This window comes from Ischnura elegans, chromosome 1 (assembly GCF_921293095.1).
Source record: "Ischnura elegans chromosome 1, ioIscEleg1.1, whole genome shotgun sequence".
Taxonomy (NCBI): domain Eukaryota; kingdom Metazoa; phylum Arthropoda; class Insecta; order Odonata; family Coenagrionidae; genus Ischnura; species Ischnura elegans.
In genome coordinates, this window is record NC_060246.1 from 99,909,954 (window position 1) to 99,926,851 (window position 16,898).

The following is a 16,898-nucleotide window of genomic DNA, read 5'->3' on the forward strand; positions in this document are numbered from 1 at the left end:
CTTATCATCTATCAAATGAGGTAGCTTCTCAAATTGACGTGTTTGTTTGAATGTAAGATTGAACTATACATTACAAGTTCTTTTCTTTCACATTGCCTCTGTTTATATTCTGGCAATTTTTCAGTTATGCCATTTTTCATTACTTCTATAGCATCAGCCTTGCTACTTTACATTGAAAAATGGTTTTCAAAATACTTCTAGAGTAATTAAACAGAGTCGCTAGTTGCTCTTGTGTTAAGCTGTTTTGATGGTCCATGATTGTCAATATACAATAGTATTTTCAGTGATTATTAAGCGCAATCGATTGTCAACCCATTAAAAGAAGGGTTCTATCAGGTCGTAATACGTTTAGTCTTTGCCGCGGTTTTATCTTTATTTTCACCGTTTCCATTGTTGTCATGCCTAGAAAATTTGTATTTATGTTACCGAAGGTTTCGGGAATTAGTATCAACTATCCGAAAATTACCAACATTCTTTGCATACCAAACAAACGAAGAAATCTGCCCACATCTCCTTATGGGTAAATGGGCTGCTAGGACTAACAATGGCGGACGTCGGCATTCCCATAGTGGAAGCCTATGCGACGACTCGACATGATGAGAGAGTAGTGTTGAGAGAGCAATCTAGAGGACTCTGTAAACGACCAGAGTCCTCTATATTGCCATATAATAACGATGAGAGAGTAGTGTTGAGAGAGCAATCTAGAGGACTCTGTAAACGACTAGAGTTCTCTTCATTTTTCCGAGTCAACTACCAACGACGTGCGAGCGACAGTGTATGACGCAAAATTCAAAGTATTCGAGGTATTCGAGACGGTACCTTTGGCATAACTATTCGAGATCTCGAATATCGAATACTTTCTAGTATTCGAGGTATTCGAGTATTCGCGGATACTATTCGCACATCTCTAGTAATTACCTTTTCAACGATTTCTATCATCATCAACAATGATGCAAGAAAATTGGGAGTAGAAGTAAAAATCAGAAATTTTGTAAAATACTTTAAGCTGTCCAACTCATTCAATTTTTTTTCCATCTGCTCAGGTTTGTGACCCTTTACTTTTACATTCCAAGAGCCTCTAGTTTTTCTTTATCTTTAAGCTTTACAAAATCACATGACTTTAGTCTTTTTGAGATAGAATGTCATGCCATATTCCTCACATTGTTTACCAAGCACCTCCACCAGTTCCCGTAAGTCACATGTGAGAGATCGGCAAACCTAAAGAGTGGAAATCAAGGAACTGAATTCAACAAATAGTTTGTTAGTGTCCGCAGTGTCTGCACAGACATGATCATCTCTAGTCACCAAGAGCATGCTCTGCATTAGCCCTTGGGCTAAGGTAGTTCACGATTTTAGCTGCCAGCCAATGCAGAAGAGACCCCCTGTGCAGGAGGCACCCCCTGCCACGAGGGCCAGTCTGTTAGAGTTAACCCCCTTAGCCATCGTTATGGTGAGGGAAAGTGCCCAAGTGCAACATATCCAGGTAGCAATAAACATTTTGGGTAAATGCCGCAGTCAACGTGCAAAATATAAAAACGTTCCCGCACTCTAAAGTTAAAGGCCAATCCCTCATCAATTATAAGTTTCAAATGGTAGTCCCCTCTAAAGGGAACACTAGAGAGGGGGCCCAGGCCCACCCCTGAAAATGTGGGCCAATCTAGGTATATCCCTGACTGAAGAATGGCTGATTTACTTACCTTGGATTTTACAAAACACTGACTATAGCCCAAATATGTACATACAAGCAATAGTACCTCAAATTAAAGAGGTAGGAAAGAATAAAGTCAAAATTTCAACAAATCAGCATCACCGCAAAAAAGGATAATCCAGGCTATATAGCCTTATTTCCCATATAAAATGGTGACCATATCAAAAATTTGACATTGAATCATTATGAGAGACAAGATCTGCATTTTAAGGTTCACTGGCATCATTCCTTTTCTTTAAGATTCCACATCACAGAGCTAAGAACTTTTGCTGCAAAAAGGATAAATAATGATAGATGATCGTGTATAAGAAAGTTCCCTTTACTATAAGAGTGCCACGCCGAGGAATTAATACAACTGCTTCCTGCAGCAATTAAAAATATAAAATAGCACAGGCTTTCTGGCACTCAGACAATAATTGTTATCATACATTCTCCAGCTAACTTTCTCACCCTTGGCATAATTGTTCATTCTTCACAAATGTTCTCAAAACACACGTCTGCCATTGTACTTTAAGCAAAGATGAACCAAATTCTGCACTCACACACACATTCACACACGCACACATAATTCTCTACAAGGGCGCAGGAGTAGGAACACTCATTAGAGGTGGACTCCACGGTGGACTGGTGTTTGCCTTCTGCACATCAGGTGTTGGTTCCTCCTGAGATCCAATTTTTTCTTGTAATCCATTATAAAGGCTATGGACAGCCTCATTATGCTGAAACAAAGGAATGAATTCAAATTTTTAAAAACAATTTATGCACTGCAGGTCTCATTTACATACTATCCCAAATGATACAGCTTTGAAAATAGATTAAATATTAATAAAGAATTAATACACACTAAAATTACATGTTATAGATTTTGCTGGAGTGATGAAAAGTTTTGAGTGTAATATCATTACAATCTATACATTCAATAAGTACATAGGTAAAGAAAATATGACGACTCAGTCTCAGTGACTTCATTCTCATTGTCAGAGACTAAGGCTCCATGCATACAGGAAAATTAACCCACCTGAGCACTGATTGAGCATTGTGTGAAAATTGTTAAATATTTCATTAATACATTACTGTTCAATCAGGGACCCTTTCCTATTGAACCTGATATAAATATCTGAATGATCCTCCAATTATAATAGACAAAATACTAGATCCATTATTGAAAAAAATAATCAGAGAATAAGCAACACTCAGCAGTAAACATTAATTTAAAATTAAATAAAATTTTACCTATATTTCTGAGTTTTTATGCTATAGTTAGTGCACCTTTAATTCACTATTCATAAAATAGGTGCAAACATTTGTTTAACTCACTCAACATTAAGTTTTTTCAAACATCTAAATTACAGGGACGATTGTTTCGATTGATTGGAGAACATTATTGGGTGTGCAAATAAAAGAAATAAGAGCATAATAGCATTAATTATGAAATATACTCATCTTCATTCCACACTTATTTATTTTAAAGCCTAAGTAAGTATGATGGAGGTAAAGGGGGTACATTGTAATATGTATATCCGTTAGACAGAATGGGTGGGGATGGGTTTCAGGTTTAATTGATCAGTGACATTTTGGAAAGGAAGGAGTGAGAGTTATTGATGTGAATGGTTAATAAGGTAGTCACCTGGGCTGGACTGTAAATGGTTTTGGGATGTCTACCTTAAAGATCAAGAATTGGTCTGGAACAAATAGCCAACTCATAAAACATGCAATCTTTTAACAATGACAAATTTCTATTACAATCAACAAATCAATTTGAATTACCTCCACCATCAACATAAATATTAATATTTTCTTTCACTCTGCCCTTAAATGTTATTCCCCTTTGACTAATGTACACTATAGGTACCACAGGGTATGCAACGCAGAAAGTGAATAAGTCTCTTAGTCTAACCATAGGCGGGTAACAACTGTCCTCCCCAATGATTATTGCCTCAGACAATCAAAAAATCAGTTTTAGAGACATTTTTCTAACCATTCAATTGACATTTTAATTTCCTGTTTTCCACTACACAATTCATTTAGCCAACTATGCAGTACCGCATATGATTATTTGTTTATTTGATTTCATTTTTCCAAAGTTCTAAGTGATAACCATTGCCAAGTACTGTAATTCTACCGTTGGTAGCACCCGCATCATAATTGGCAGTATATTCGCATTTAACACCAAAAATTGGGCTTTACACCTGGCTAAAAAGACAAGAATATGAAAAGCAAAAAATGAAAAGTGATACAGATTGATAAAGAATGGTGGCGGTGTTGCACAGTAGAATGGGAGGCAAGAATGAGATATAGGAGTCGGAAAAGAAAAGTGGAGTAAATGTGCAAGTGAGAAAATGTGGTTGGTAAGTACGAGAGCAGTGGAAAGGCGTGGATGGAGAGCAGAGACCTGAAGATGCAATCTGGCTCAGGTTCACAAAGAGATATTCAGGGCTAGCAAGGAAATCTATACCAATATATGTTACCAGATCACAGGAACAGAGAAATTTCATATGAAATTTAAAGAACTTATCTTCATTCTTGTCAAAATATCCAGGAATATTTCTATCTGCTAATATATACATATGTGTAATTCAGTGCACAGGGCCCAATCATTTATTAGAATGAATTAAAATAATATTTGCGCATAAGTATGACCAGCAGTGTTTGGCTATTGAATTGAAACGTCTGGACTATGATTTATGAGTGTGTGTAGTCATTTAATAAATGTGTAGAAGATAAGACTGATTAAGCTAACCAGTAGGAGGGTCACAGTCAGCGGTGTCATGGTGCCAGAATGCACTGGAATGTCGTTCCGGCACTGGTTAACAAAAGACATCATAGTCAGTCAGCCAAAAGACATAATAATTTATCATAATAGACAACTTTTATCAATTTTTTTGCCTCAAAATTTCTAATGTATACATTCGTAACCAAAACAAATTTTTCAAAAATAAGATGTAAATAATAACCCATAACAAAAAACACAGAGTAATATTTCACTTCTAAAAAAAGTTACGGAAAATGCGTTCCGGCACTACTAATTTTGCCATGACGTCACTGATTACAGAGCGTATTGGTCAAGAAACTTTGAAGGCCAGAGTGAAAGAACAAATGAACTATTGTTAACAGTGGAAAAACTCAAATTTTCAAAACACTAATGTAATTTAGAAATTATAGAATCTTCATTCTGAAATATTGCATGGAAATGACTTAACTTAAATTTTTATTAACTTGATTTTGAAATAATTTTCAATTTTTAATGGCCTGGAGTCCACACCCATCCAATACCTCAAGAGAAAAAGGTTATTTTATTTTATACTTTCCCCAAATTTACACTACTTTTATGAGGTTGATCCCTTCAAAAGTGTAAAATAAAGGTTTTATTAAAAATAAAAATTCCCTGCACTCAACAGGCTAGAGAGTAAAAGAAAAATTGAGAACTGCTGCTTTCTCTCCTTGAAGAAGTTTTACTCCCTATTTTGATCAAGAGAATGGCTAATTAACCAATTCTTATTACATAAATATAGAAAAATTAATGCCTAAGTGTTCTAATTTACCTGTGAGGTAGGCTGCAAAGCTTTTACAAGAGTTTGAAGCCGACTGGCTGGAAGCTTGGTGTGCACATGCCATACAAGTTTTAACAAGTGGCGAATCACATTTTCACGAGCAATGGCAGTGAAGAAAAACTCATCAAATATGACAGTGCAAAAATCTTCTGTGCAGAATTCTTCCATCATATTTATAAGCAATGAAACCTATAACATACATACAATTATTAATTATATATTCACAAAATTTAAGAATTACGTGATTTATTTACATGTTCCATAGATATTACCAGAGAGTGAAGAAAAGGATCTTCAAATGCACGATCACTTTCACAGTTGGCCAGCGTTCCCAGGACACGCATAAGCCCAACGCGATCCCTTTGCTTCGCACAATGCAATGTGTAATACATGGCTAAAATACTAGCAACACTACTCTCTTGGACATAAGCTTGACAAGCATCAGGAGGAGGACCTGAAAAAAATTAAAATGCAAGCATAACTGATAGCTGCCGCAAAAGCATATTTTTATTAAAATTCTGATCACTCCTCATGCAATTCACCTGAGTGTTCTATGATAGTAATAGCCGACTCTCTTTCATCTGGAGGCAATTTTGTATTGAGAGACCGAACTTGATCATCCACCATGAGAGACATCAGAGCAGGTAAAAATTTTGTGACTATTTGGCTATCAAGTTTAGGTTCTTTAAACTCCTGTAATAAGGAAAAAATAAAATACACCATGTACAAGAGCCAAAAGAGAAGCTATTTACAATTCATGGACAATTTTTAAATGAAAGTATACTAGCCTGTGAATTAATCATCACCCATGCACTTAAACCAAGAGCCAACATCCTCAGCAAAAGTATTAGTACTGTGTTATCCTGCAAATAGATATCCACAATGGGTGGATAAAAGTTCATCAAAAAAGGATTTTACTCATAAAATATTGCCCATTTCACGTGCATGAACATATCTACTTACCCTAGGCATACTCTCATTATTGATCAGATGATGCAAAATCTTCATTGCAGAGGTAGCTAGAAAATTTATAGCATATGGATCACACAATGTCATCGAGAGATCACCCAAAACTTGCTCCTGTCCTTTCTTAATACTATCCAAGAAACCCTGCGACATAAAATATCAAGCATGTTATGAACTACCAAAACAGTGGTGTAGGGAGAGGGGATGTCCGAGGGGTCCAGACCCCTCAGACAACAATATATAAACACAATTACATTCCTTCATATTAGGAAACAAAATATTGAAAAATCAGGCGTTTACAAAACATTACTTTGACAAATTAATTTTTCTGATTATGAAAAGTGATAAAATTAGTTGAATACCCGCTACTTATGGGTTCTCATATTTCAATTGAACTTAGTAGAGTTGTAGTCCATTGGGAGCTATTCACGAATCACCCCCCATAAGGGGTAATATAAGCAATAGTTTAAACAAAAAACACAGTTAAATACTTACAGGACTAATATATTCCTATAGAAATAGTCTCTCTCCAAGTAGGAGCGGTAGCGTGGTGGTTATGGTGTTTGACTCTTTATCCGGAGGTCCTAAGTTCGATTCTCATATGGCCTACTTTTTTTTCATAATTTGCTTCCACTTTACATTTTACAAAACCCTGCTGTTATTTTGGGGAGAGGTAAAAGCACAATTTACCAATAAGATGTTTCTGGGGAGCCACTAATTACAGATGGTTAGTAAACAGTTGAGCAACCGCTCAGTGAAGAAATGGATGACCGCCCGGAACTCTGGAAGAAGACACATTTCCCTCCCCAGCTGGCCTCCTTTGGATTTCTACAGTTCTTTTCCAAAAATATTAGGAGCCTCTTCACTGTTGTATCCGTACCCTATCACAGGGGAATCATCAATTCTTATGCATAAAACATATTGCTTCGCAGTTATCATTTTCCTTTCCAAATCAGTATACAGCTGAAATTTCAAATAATAATGCAAATCCAATTCCAAAAGTTAGGCTTGCATTGTAAGAATGAGTCCACATTGCAACATAAAAGGAAACCAAGTACCATCAACGTAAATATGTTTTGTTTTGGGACACGGAAATAAAATAATTGAAAGTAGGCTTCTGTATGAAAAAAATGGGAAAACATCTAACACTACTGCATTGCAGAAAAAGATTTCCACGCAGAAAAATGAAATTTTCCGTGAAAATCATGGAAATAATGATGAACAGCAGGCCTTTGTACAATGAAAAGTAGAAACAAATTATGAAAAAAGAGGAGGCCATGCAGGAATCGAACTTAGGACCTCTGGATAAGAGTCGTACACCGTAACCACTGGGTTACATTTCATTGGTTAAACCCTGCTTCTAAGGGAACATATTAGGCCTGTAAAGGTTTATCCACGTTTCTTGCTTAAATATTGGTTATATAACCCCATTAGGGGAATGATTTGTGAATAGCTCACGATGGACTACAACACTACAAAGTTTGATTGAAATCTGAGACCTGGTTTTTGGACATTCCCCTTGTTAGTACCCTGTTTTTCAAAAAATTTCCCCCCTGGTTTTGGACCCTCCCCTGAAAAAAATTCCTGGCTAGCCTAATGCACCACATTAACCTTATTAAGATTTAAAAAAACAGTGACTAACCTGCAATTCTCTTGATCTCTTAATATCAACATTCTTCTCCCTAATGCAAGCATCCAAGCACCATGTAAATTTGTGGCATGGGTCAACAGATATAATATCCTGAAAGAAAGCATACATTCTGAAAAATGTCAGCTTTACAAACACTCATTAAGTTGAGTGCTTTTGTCTCATTACCTGAACTTCGAGATCATGAAGAGCCATTAACAACTCCGCCCTCAAAGTACAATAATGCACATTGTGGGTCCTAAGAAAGAGAGTCCTAAGAAACTGCAGCACCATATCATACAGCTTTACACTACTCCCAATCATGTGAGCAAGTTTCTGAACAACTTCACCTTGACGGCGAACCTGAAAGAAATAATTGCAACAAAAAATGAGACACGTAAATAATATATGACAAAAAAATTTCAATAACTTTTACAAAGTTCATTTCTAAGTCCAAATTGTGCCCCTGCACATAGTAAAACTTTTAACAAATGCAAAGAGCTACATGAAGCACTGATAAACTACAGTATGTAACAATAGACTACATTTTGTATCATTAACATTTGATTCGTCTCACTGACAAAACTGTAAGCTAGGGACATATCTATATTATGGGAGGCAAAGGGGATCAAACCGCCTTCCTGATACATATATGAAGATCTACGTATGCCACTGTTAAAAGCTCAAAGTGCTCAAATATGAATGGGGAATTTTCACATTTTTTGAAAACTATGTCAAAATGTAGTAAACCTCTAGGAAAGAATATCTACCGGGGGAAATTTCAATACAAGCGTTAGTTTTCAAGATATTAAAGGTCAAAGTGGAGGAGTGGGGGGTGCGAACGAAAGTAGTGTGTCCAAGAGGAGTGACGTCATTTCTCCCCAAACAGAGTTGCTAACGTCCGACGCGTGGAGCTTCGAGATTGTTGCAGTATACGTACGCCAGGAAGACGGTATGTTTACCTACGTGAAGTGCTGTTTATAATATCGAATAATAAATATTGCGTGGTGCCTATGCGCTCAAATACATCTCGAAATTCTAATAAAATATTCGTCCTTATGTCGAATAATTAAGCGAGAAGAAAGAAGTGGGTTAAGGCGATGAAGAGGAAGAAAGATCTGTCGACGAAAACGACGGGATTTGTTCGTGAAGATCACTTTACCTTAAGTAATTACGACTGAATTATGCTGAGAAATGACTTGAGCGTGTGGTGCGGAGGACGTGCAGTTGCCCTGTTCGCGCAGTACCCGCCTGTCGCTTGCATGCTGTTTTTGCTGAGTTATCGTAGATTGACAGCCCTCGTAGTACTCGATGTCTTATAATTATTGTATGTTTTGAATTCGTCAATGATTAATCATGATAAGAATACTTAAAGGGTACATACAGTAGGCTACCCTCCCTCTCTCCGAAATCAATTGATTCACATGCATAGTATTCCAACTGAACTCCCTCGAAACCATATTTGATACCTAGCAGTGTATAACTTGTAAGAAACTCACTGATGCATAATCACTACCTCCTCAAATCAACTGACTTAGAGCCATAGGAGGAAATACAACCTGAGGAAGTGGTGGAAAGTCGAGGTCAGGAAAAGTCATGCCAATTGAAACCAGAACCAAAAATTGTTGGTGTTCAGAAAAGAAACCTGTTTCCGCCAATGCTGCTACTTCTCCTATGAATATGATAAGTGACTGACATGGAATCAGACAGGGAGATATGTAGCCAAAGGGTCAAGTTTATTGTGTTTTTCTTGGAAAAAAGGCAGCATTGTATTTAAGAGTAGATTGTGAAAATTATTTTATTGTCGATATGCTATCAGGAAAGACTGGGTTACCTGTTATTGGTATGTTCAGGAAAATTAGACTCAACAAATCCTTCAATATTTTAGCCTAGAAGATCTCAATGTCTCACCCTCGACAGCGGCACGATATTTCTCTGCTTCCATTATTCCGGTGGCTAGGTTTTTGAAAAATCTAGTTTTTTGGGTTAACAAAAATAAGATGTTACTTAACACATTCAATGCGGATGATATTTTCACCGAAACCTCCAGTGACGGATGGGTGATTTTCCTTCAAAACGGTGGTCTTGGAAGTAATACTACAGAATTTGCAATTTTTTTTGTTTCTATTTCAAGCAATTTGTAAAAAACCCTAATGACATACATGTATGCCACCCGTCACCAGTAATTGACAATTCACGCAACCCGCATTACACACATGCAATTTTCCTTGTATGAAGGAGTGAACTTTTCATATTTCCGTTTATAATACTTCTTCTACCATTGATTCCTTAGGTTAATGGCGGAAATATCTTGGAATTAGTCTTTACGTGTATTTTTTTTGTTTCAACTGCCGTAGATTTAATTTTTTCAAGTCACAGAAGTAGAACACACAATGAACGGCAAGAAAAATATAAATTTATGGGATAAAAATTTTTAAAATCTATGTTACCTCAGAGTTATTGCAAAATTGAAACATTTCAATAAAAATTCTCACAAATTTTTATGATATATTTGAAAGCAAGGCCTTAGACAGAGCCCTGGTTGACCCTCACATTCTGGGCAAATTGCAGTCACTGTCCTATGGATGCCTTCACGGTTAGCGGAGAAATGAAAAGCCTGCATCATTCCTAAAAACCTATCACGGCACATTTTCTCCCGAATATCGGTACTCACACTAATTCTGACCTCCAATCGTTAGAAATCGTCTTAACCCTAATTGCGCCCATTTGGAGAAGAAGGCCCAGCCAAGTTTCCAGTTCTCCCTGTCCAACAGCTTCCAATCCATTATGCCCTTAGTGAAGGCCCTTGGTGAAGGATTTCGGAGGAAAATGCTTTCCGCATTTTTCTCCGTCTACGAGAGGATTATTTCAAAGAAAATATCATTTGCAAGTTGAAATAATCCCTGGGAGTGCCGCTGATAGGGAGGGACTCCAACCTTGAGCCTTAAAAATTATCCAGCAAAATAGTAAAATTTGTGTAATGGAGTGTTGCATATGTGATTAATACCTTAGTTTTTATGAAAATTAAGACTGTATTGACCTTCACAATGAATTATTGAATGATGTATTAATGACCTACAAAATGAAAACACCATAATGATCAGAGGACAAGTAATTGATGCGGAGCAATGACTGAGAAAATATGCCGTAAAATTAGGAAAAAAACCCAAATTATGTAAAAAAACGTAATTTGCAATAATTATTTTAAAATTATTAATAAAGTATAAAATACGACCTTTTGGACCGCATGGAAACATTTTGGAATACAATAGTAAGTTTTGAGACGGGAATACACGTTATTAACAAAAACTAAGTCTGATAATAATTTTTGTGGTTGCACATAAGATATGAATAAATTAAAAAATAAGATAAAAATACTATTTCAAAGGTAAAGGCAAAATAATGGTTAAATGCCGTAATACTTAAAATACCTCTGAGTCTATTCTTTTCCGCAATTTCGTTTACAAAGCTAAGGAAACAAATAAACGAGTAAAAAAATACAGACCAATACTATAGATAATGTAATGCAGTGTTGCATACGCCATTAATATGTTATTTTTTTATGAAAAGGAAGAAAATCTGCAACTAACCCAACACGTATGAATAACTCAGAAAATGAAATAAAATCGAATTGAATAGAGGATTGGTAATTGACCTAGGGAAACGAATGGAAAAATATGCCGTAATAGTAGGAAAAAGACCCAAAAAAAATCACCCAGGATAAACGTAATTTGCATTAATAAAAAATATTCCTAGCAAAAGAAATTCAAATATAACATCATTAACTGAAACACCGCACTAAGATCATTTTTTTATAATGTAGTGAGTACGAAACGGGGATAAATATCTTTAATAAAAAAGTTAGTCTAATCATAATTTTTGTGATAGCACATAACATATGAATAAATTAAAAATGAAGGTAAAAAAACCAATTAAAAAAAATAATCCATATGTAAGACATGATTATGATATTTACGATAAGAATGATGAAAAAGAGTCGAAGGAAATGAAAAGAAAACTCTCAACCTGCCAAATTGTTCCAAAAACAGCAGTAAAGTAAACAAAAAAACATTAAAAATGAAGGAACACGTAGAACTAGAAACGGACCCTTCCGCAATGGTGTAAGGTCAATCCCGAACTGCGGGAGGGTGAAAAAGTAACGCTAGGCGCGCTCGGAGCACCCTAGTGACCAGCGGAATAACGTACTCCCGAAGACATACATTTATGTCATCCGCCTGAGTGGAAAAGCCCTCATGACATACATATATGTCATCCGCACTGAATGTGTTAATATGCCAATTCCCTTTCCTGCTCGCCTTCACATGTAGAGTCAACTATTGATTGTTTAGAAATAGAAATAGAAAAGCCAGGTAACCCAATTTGGCAAAGTTTAACCTGAATTGGAGCATAAAAAAATAGATCAGTACTCACTGCAGTGAGTGACATTTTCTATTGTATAGATCAGTTGTTTTTACTGCGATCAGTATAACAAATTGCGCTTAGTTTATTACGCTGCGATAGGTATAAAGTAAAAAAGTGAATTGCGAAGGAAACTCTAAATCCGTTTTTTTACAGTGCTAATCAGTGCATTATACTGCTGATTGTGAAGAAAAATAGAAATAATGTTTTTGCAAACGCTATTATTTCAAAAGGAATCATTTTTAACATTACTATAAAATTAATGAATTGTTATATCTCAAATATTTCTATCTAAACTCAATAAAAAAAAATCATATGATACTTCTTTAGAAAATTTCATTTCGAGGGGTAATGGTGGCCGGGCAACAGACAGTGTCATTCGCATAAACTGGATTTCTTGAGCAAATTCTAAAAGGCTGTGGGGTAAAAGTAGATCGCACGTTCAAACTAACTGTTCACTCATTCAAGAGTTTCCAAGAATGTAGAGAGCTCTCAAGATGAAGTTAAGCTAACTAAGCAAATAGAAAGCTTTAGGACCCATATGGAGAGAGTAATAAGAAAGGTCAGGGAATACAAGTTGCTTGTCCTTCATCCTGCATTGACAACCGTTTGGTGCAAAAAAGCAGGAATAGAGGATAGCTTTAAAAGACAATCACTTCTACCATAACGATATTCGGGCTCTGCCTCAATGATGGGGAAATTTTTTAGGAAGCGACGGAAAATACTTTGAATGATTCATTTATCACCTTTTTATAAATAAAGATGTATTTTTCATTTAAAAAACAGCGAGAGATTAGTTGCGCACCTAAAACTATTTAACATAAACGATTGAATTTTGTCATAAGTTTGCTAAATAGCTTATAATTATTTTGTAGGCTTCTAATAGAAGTTTCATAGCTAACATAGCTGTATTATCTTATGCTTATGCCTATCGTTAAGCAGCCACTGTAAAAGCGGCTACAAAAGTTCATAACCGGCCAAAACCTGTACACACTTCAGACAGTATGCATACAGAACACACCTTAAAACTGTACATAGTATGATGTGCATAATGTGTACAGAAAAATTACCTTAAATCTGTGCATTTCACAACATACTGAATCAAAAAGCTGATATCATACAGAAAGCAAAAAATAATAACTTGTACCATATAAACTATATTTGCACTAACTATATGCATCAACATTTCATGCAGAAATTTTCAACGGAGGCCGAGTAGCTACTACTGTATTCGTAAAAGCTGGTCCAGTAATGGCAAAATAAACTAGAAAAAAGTACCGCGAAGCCTTCACTTCTCTAAAATCTGCAGCCAAAAAGTCTGGGTTACTTTTAAAATATAATGCCATCATTATGGAATTCACCTCTGGGAGATAATCGCAACAGCCTTTTCACGAAATCGTCTTCCATTTCGCATATATTCGATATATTCTTGTTCTACGAATACAGGAAATGGATAAAATGTACTTGACGTGACTAAATAACGTCATAAAATGTCTGAGAGAAAACACGGATTAAAAAAATACCGAAATATTCACTTACTCAACGACTGCTTCATTGTAGCTTCTGCGGCCGTACATGCAAAACGAAAACGCCGTAGGGAGAAATGACGTCACCAACAATCAGAGCTAACTTCGCGTTTGCAGACGCATTTCACTGTTTTAAATGAATTTCATGATAAAATATATGGCTTACGAGAAGTTTGATTGGTGAAAATGGATTCCTGGTGAAAATTGCTATAAGAATCATATATTATTTCGATGAAAAAAATTTCATGCAACTTCCCCATTACATGGAACAAACTCATGCTGATAATGTAAATTTACTACTATACGGGCAAGCAGAAAACCTTACCATGAATAGTTAATTCAAACCACAGTTAAAGTTCTGCCTGGTTTTCTCCAAGAAAAATGACAAGTCAAAATTATTGAGCTTGACAGATACATTATATAATCCTCACTTATTAGTGTTTTGCCTCAATGGCAATTGAAAAATGAAAGAAAGAAATTACAAACATACGGTTTACAGCTAATGAAAATAAAATAAGAAAAAAAATAAAAGACAATGATAACTAAATTTTCCTTACAAATTATTTAATATTTTTGTGCAAACAATAAAAGTGCATACATTAAAAAATTCTGTACAAGAAAACAAAACCTTTATATTCTCCTCATTTTTGGTGGTTAAAAACTAATTTATAAAGGAAGTTGTACCTTGAATTTAAGCTCAAATGTACAAAAGGATTTTAACCAATCAAGTCTGAATTAGCCATTTTTTTAGATTTTTGATAGTTTTCAGTTGATGTAAAAATAGGTCCCAGTTTCAAACAAAGTTTACTTCTTTTATCTGACAGAAAGAAATTTCATACATAATCCACAAAGAAACTGAGAGTCCTTTTCTGAAAATGTTACTTTTCTCATTTCTTTTGGAATTATATTTTGAAATAAAATTATGTATTTACCTTCGGAGAGGAAGAAAAAAATAGATTTGTGAGATTTTCCTGGTCAAATAATACATTTTCTTTCTCCTTAATATACTGACTTAGCAGAGGGGACACTTCGTCACCAAAAAGGGACTGATTATCTTTCCAAATCTGCCTTTTCACTTCAGTGTCAGTATCATTGTAGAGCTCACGATCTTTCACCTATAGAGATTAGAACAAATATGTTCAATTCATACTAGCAAAAATATTGCAAGATATGCGAAAATTTCTGTCCATAATTATCAATAACTTACTAATATCTTTAAGTATTTATCCTCTATGACCGGCGTATTACGCAAAATACACATAATTACGGGTCTCAATGACTTCACACGAACAACGGGAAAGCTTTTGGCTAAAAGGTCTTTCAGTTTCTTATCTCTATCCCTCCCTTCTTTCTGTCCTATTTCGTTGATGTGCTGTATCAGGCGGTCCCTCAATTCCTGCAAAGAGCACAGTGTCTCGTCAATACAGATGTATACTAAACACTGATCCAGGTTCTTTAATAACAATGTGTAGGGAATGCTGCCTCACCTCCAATACTGACGTGTGAAAATCAAGTCGTCTAACTCCATGTAAATCAAGAAGAGGCAACATCGAACGAAGAGATGGCAGTAATATTCCATTTTCCAGCTAAGTTATCATGTGCAAGGGAATACAAATATGGTTAATTAATTCTTAAACAGATATGAGGGCAAAAGCATTGTGATATGTCTTATACATTATCAATTCACACAAAAAATTAGGAGAAATTTCAAGCACCAAGTCAATTAACGGAATGTAAGCCCAAGAGAGAATAAAATACCTGAAATTCTTCGATAGCTTTCAGAGGATCAGTGCAGCTAGTCAATGCATCACGAAGAAAACTTTGACCAGGGACTCCAACATCTTCTAATCCCGTCCCTGGCATGATGGAATTTTCTAAGAATTGATCCGACGACCAAAAGGGATTTTCTTACAGTTACAAATCAGTACTTTCCATTCATGGTGAATGATTTCAAATAATGAATACAAATCCCAGTTTGTTTCCAAAATAGAATAAATGACGAACGAAATTTATCAAGCGACGCTTTTGAAGTTGCGCGTTGCATCGGTTGCGTCGCATTTGGTGCCTTTAATTTGAATTGTTTTGCGTGTGAGTGACGGCTTTATAGTTATTTCGAGGAGCATTTCGTTTTAATATCGACCGTAAATTTATCTAAAATCGGGGATCACATCCGGCAGTGTCGTTGGATGGTGCGGGATGAGATGTTGATGGGAAGATCAAACACGTCGCTTTGAGTTCCCTTCATCTGCTGATTTCTTCTGATATGGATCCTGAAGTGTTTTCTCGTCTGGTTCCTCAAGGCAAAGAGACAATCCGGCCTGCATGTAAGAAATGTGGTTACGCTGGGCATTTGACGTATCAGTGCCGAAACTTCATCAAAGTGGACCCGAACAAGGATATTGTTCTAGATGTTAGTAGCACCAGCACAGATAGCGCTGAGGAATATCTTACTCCTTTGACGGACTTGAGGGAAAAGGAATTAAAGAAAAAAGTTAAAAAACAAAAGAAGAAGAAGAAGAGCAAAGAGAAAAGCAAGAGCAGAGACAGGTCTCGGTCAAGATCAAAGGACAGTTCAGACTCTGACAGTGATGACAGTGAAAGGAGCAGTAAAAAAAAGCGCTCAAAGAAGAAGAAGAAAGAGAAAAAGAAGAAACGGAGCCATAAAAAAGATTGATATCTTTGTATCTCGTTTGTGTAAAAATGTTAAATAAAATTTTATTTTCTATGAAGTGGGATGTGCTTAATTATGCAACCCTCTAAGATTTACTTTTAATACCAAGCTGCATCATACGGTGTCCTTAGATCGAATTAATTAATGGTCGCGTTTTCAATGATTTAAAATGTCAGCGAATATGGAATAATATGCGAATACCGTTCAAATTTCCTCACATCTCTCTGTTACAATGTATAGGTACTTGTAAAGACCATCATCATCTCTTCCCCTGTAACTGTGATGATAGTGTATCTAATGCAGTCTTCCCAGATTTTGCACCTTAAGATGGCTTCTCAGCTGAAACAGGTCTGATTTGATCTGTTTCAGTAGTTTTCAATGCAATTACAATTGGAGGAGGCCATTTAATACTATCGCACCATATTCCTTG

The 16,898-nt window shown here is 35.8% G+C and overlaps 2 protein-coding genes across 2 annotated transcripts; one reads left to right on the plus strand and one right to left on the minus strand.

The window, feature by feature from the left end:
- Positions 1–2,009: 2,009 nt before the first annotated feature.
- LOC124167189 (negative elongation factor B) lies at positions 2,010–15,779 on the minus strand. The gene is made up of 12 exons (XM_046545027.1): positions 15,556–15,779; positions 15,285–15,383; positions 15,005–15,193; positions 14,730–14,912; positions 8,042–8,215; positions 7,868–7,966; positions 6,223–6,369; positions 6,048–6,122; positions 5,802–5,952; positions 5,532–5,713; positions 5,251–5,448; positions 2,010–2,427 (listed from the first exon to the last, which is right to left on the minus strand). The coding sequence occupies exons 1-12, from the start codon at positions 15,658–15,660 to the stop codon at positions 2,281–2,283; spliced, it is 1,749 nt and encodes a 582-aa protein (XP_046400983.1). The 5' UTR covers positions 15,661–15,779; the 3' UTR covers positions 2,010–2,280.
- Positions 15,780–15,823: 44 nt separating this feature from the next.
- Positions 15,824–16,524, plus strand: LOC124167194 (protein SREK1IP1-like). The gene has a single exon (XM_046545041.1). The coding sequence runs from the start codon at positions 16,061–16,063 to the stop codon at positions 16,469–16,471; it is 411 nt and encodes a 136-aa protein (XP_046400997.1). The 5' UTR covers positions 15,824–16,060; the 3' UTR covers positions 16,472–16,524.
- The last annotated feature ends 374 nt before the right edge of the window (positions 16,525–16,898 follow it).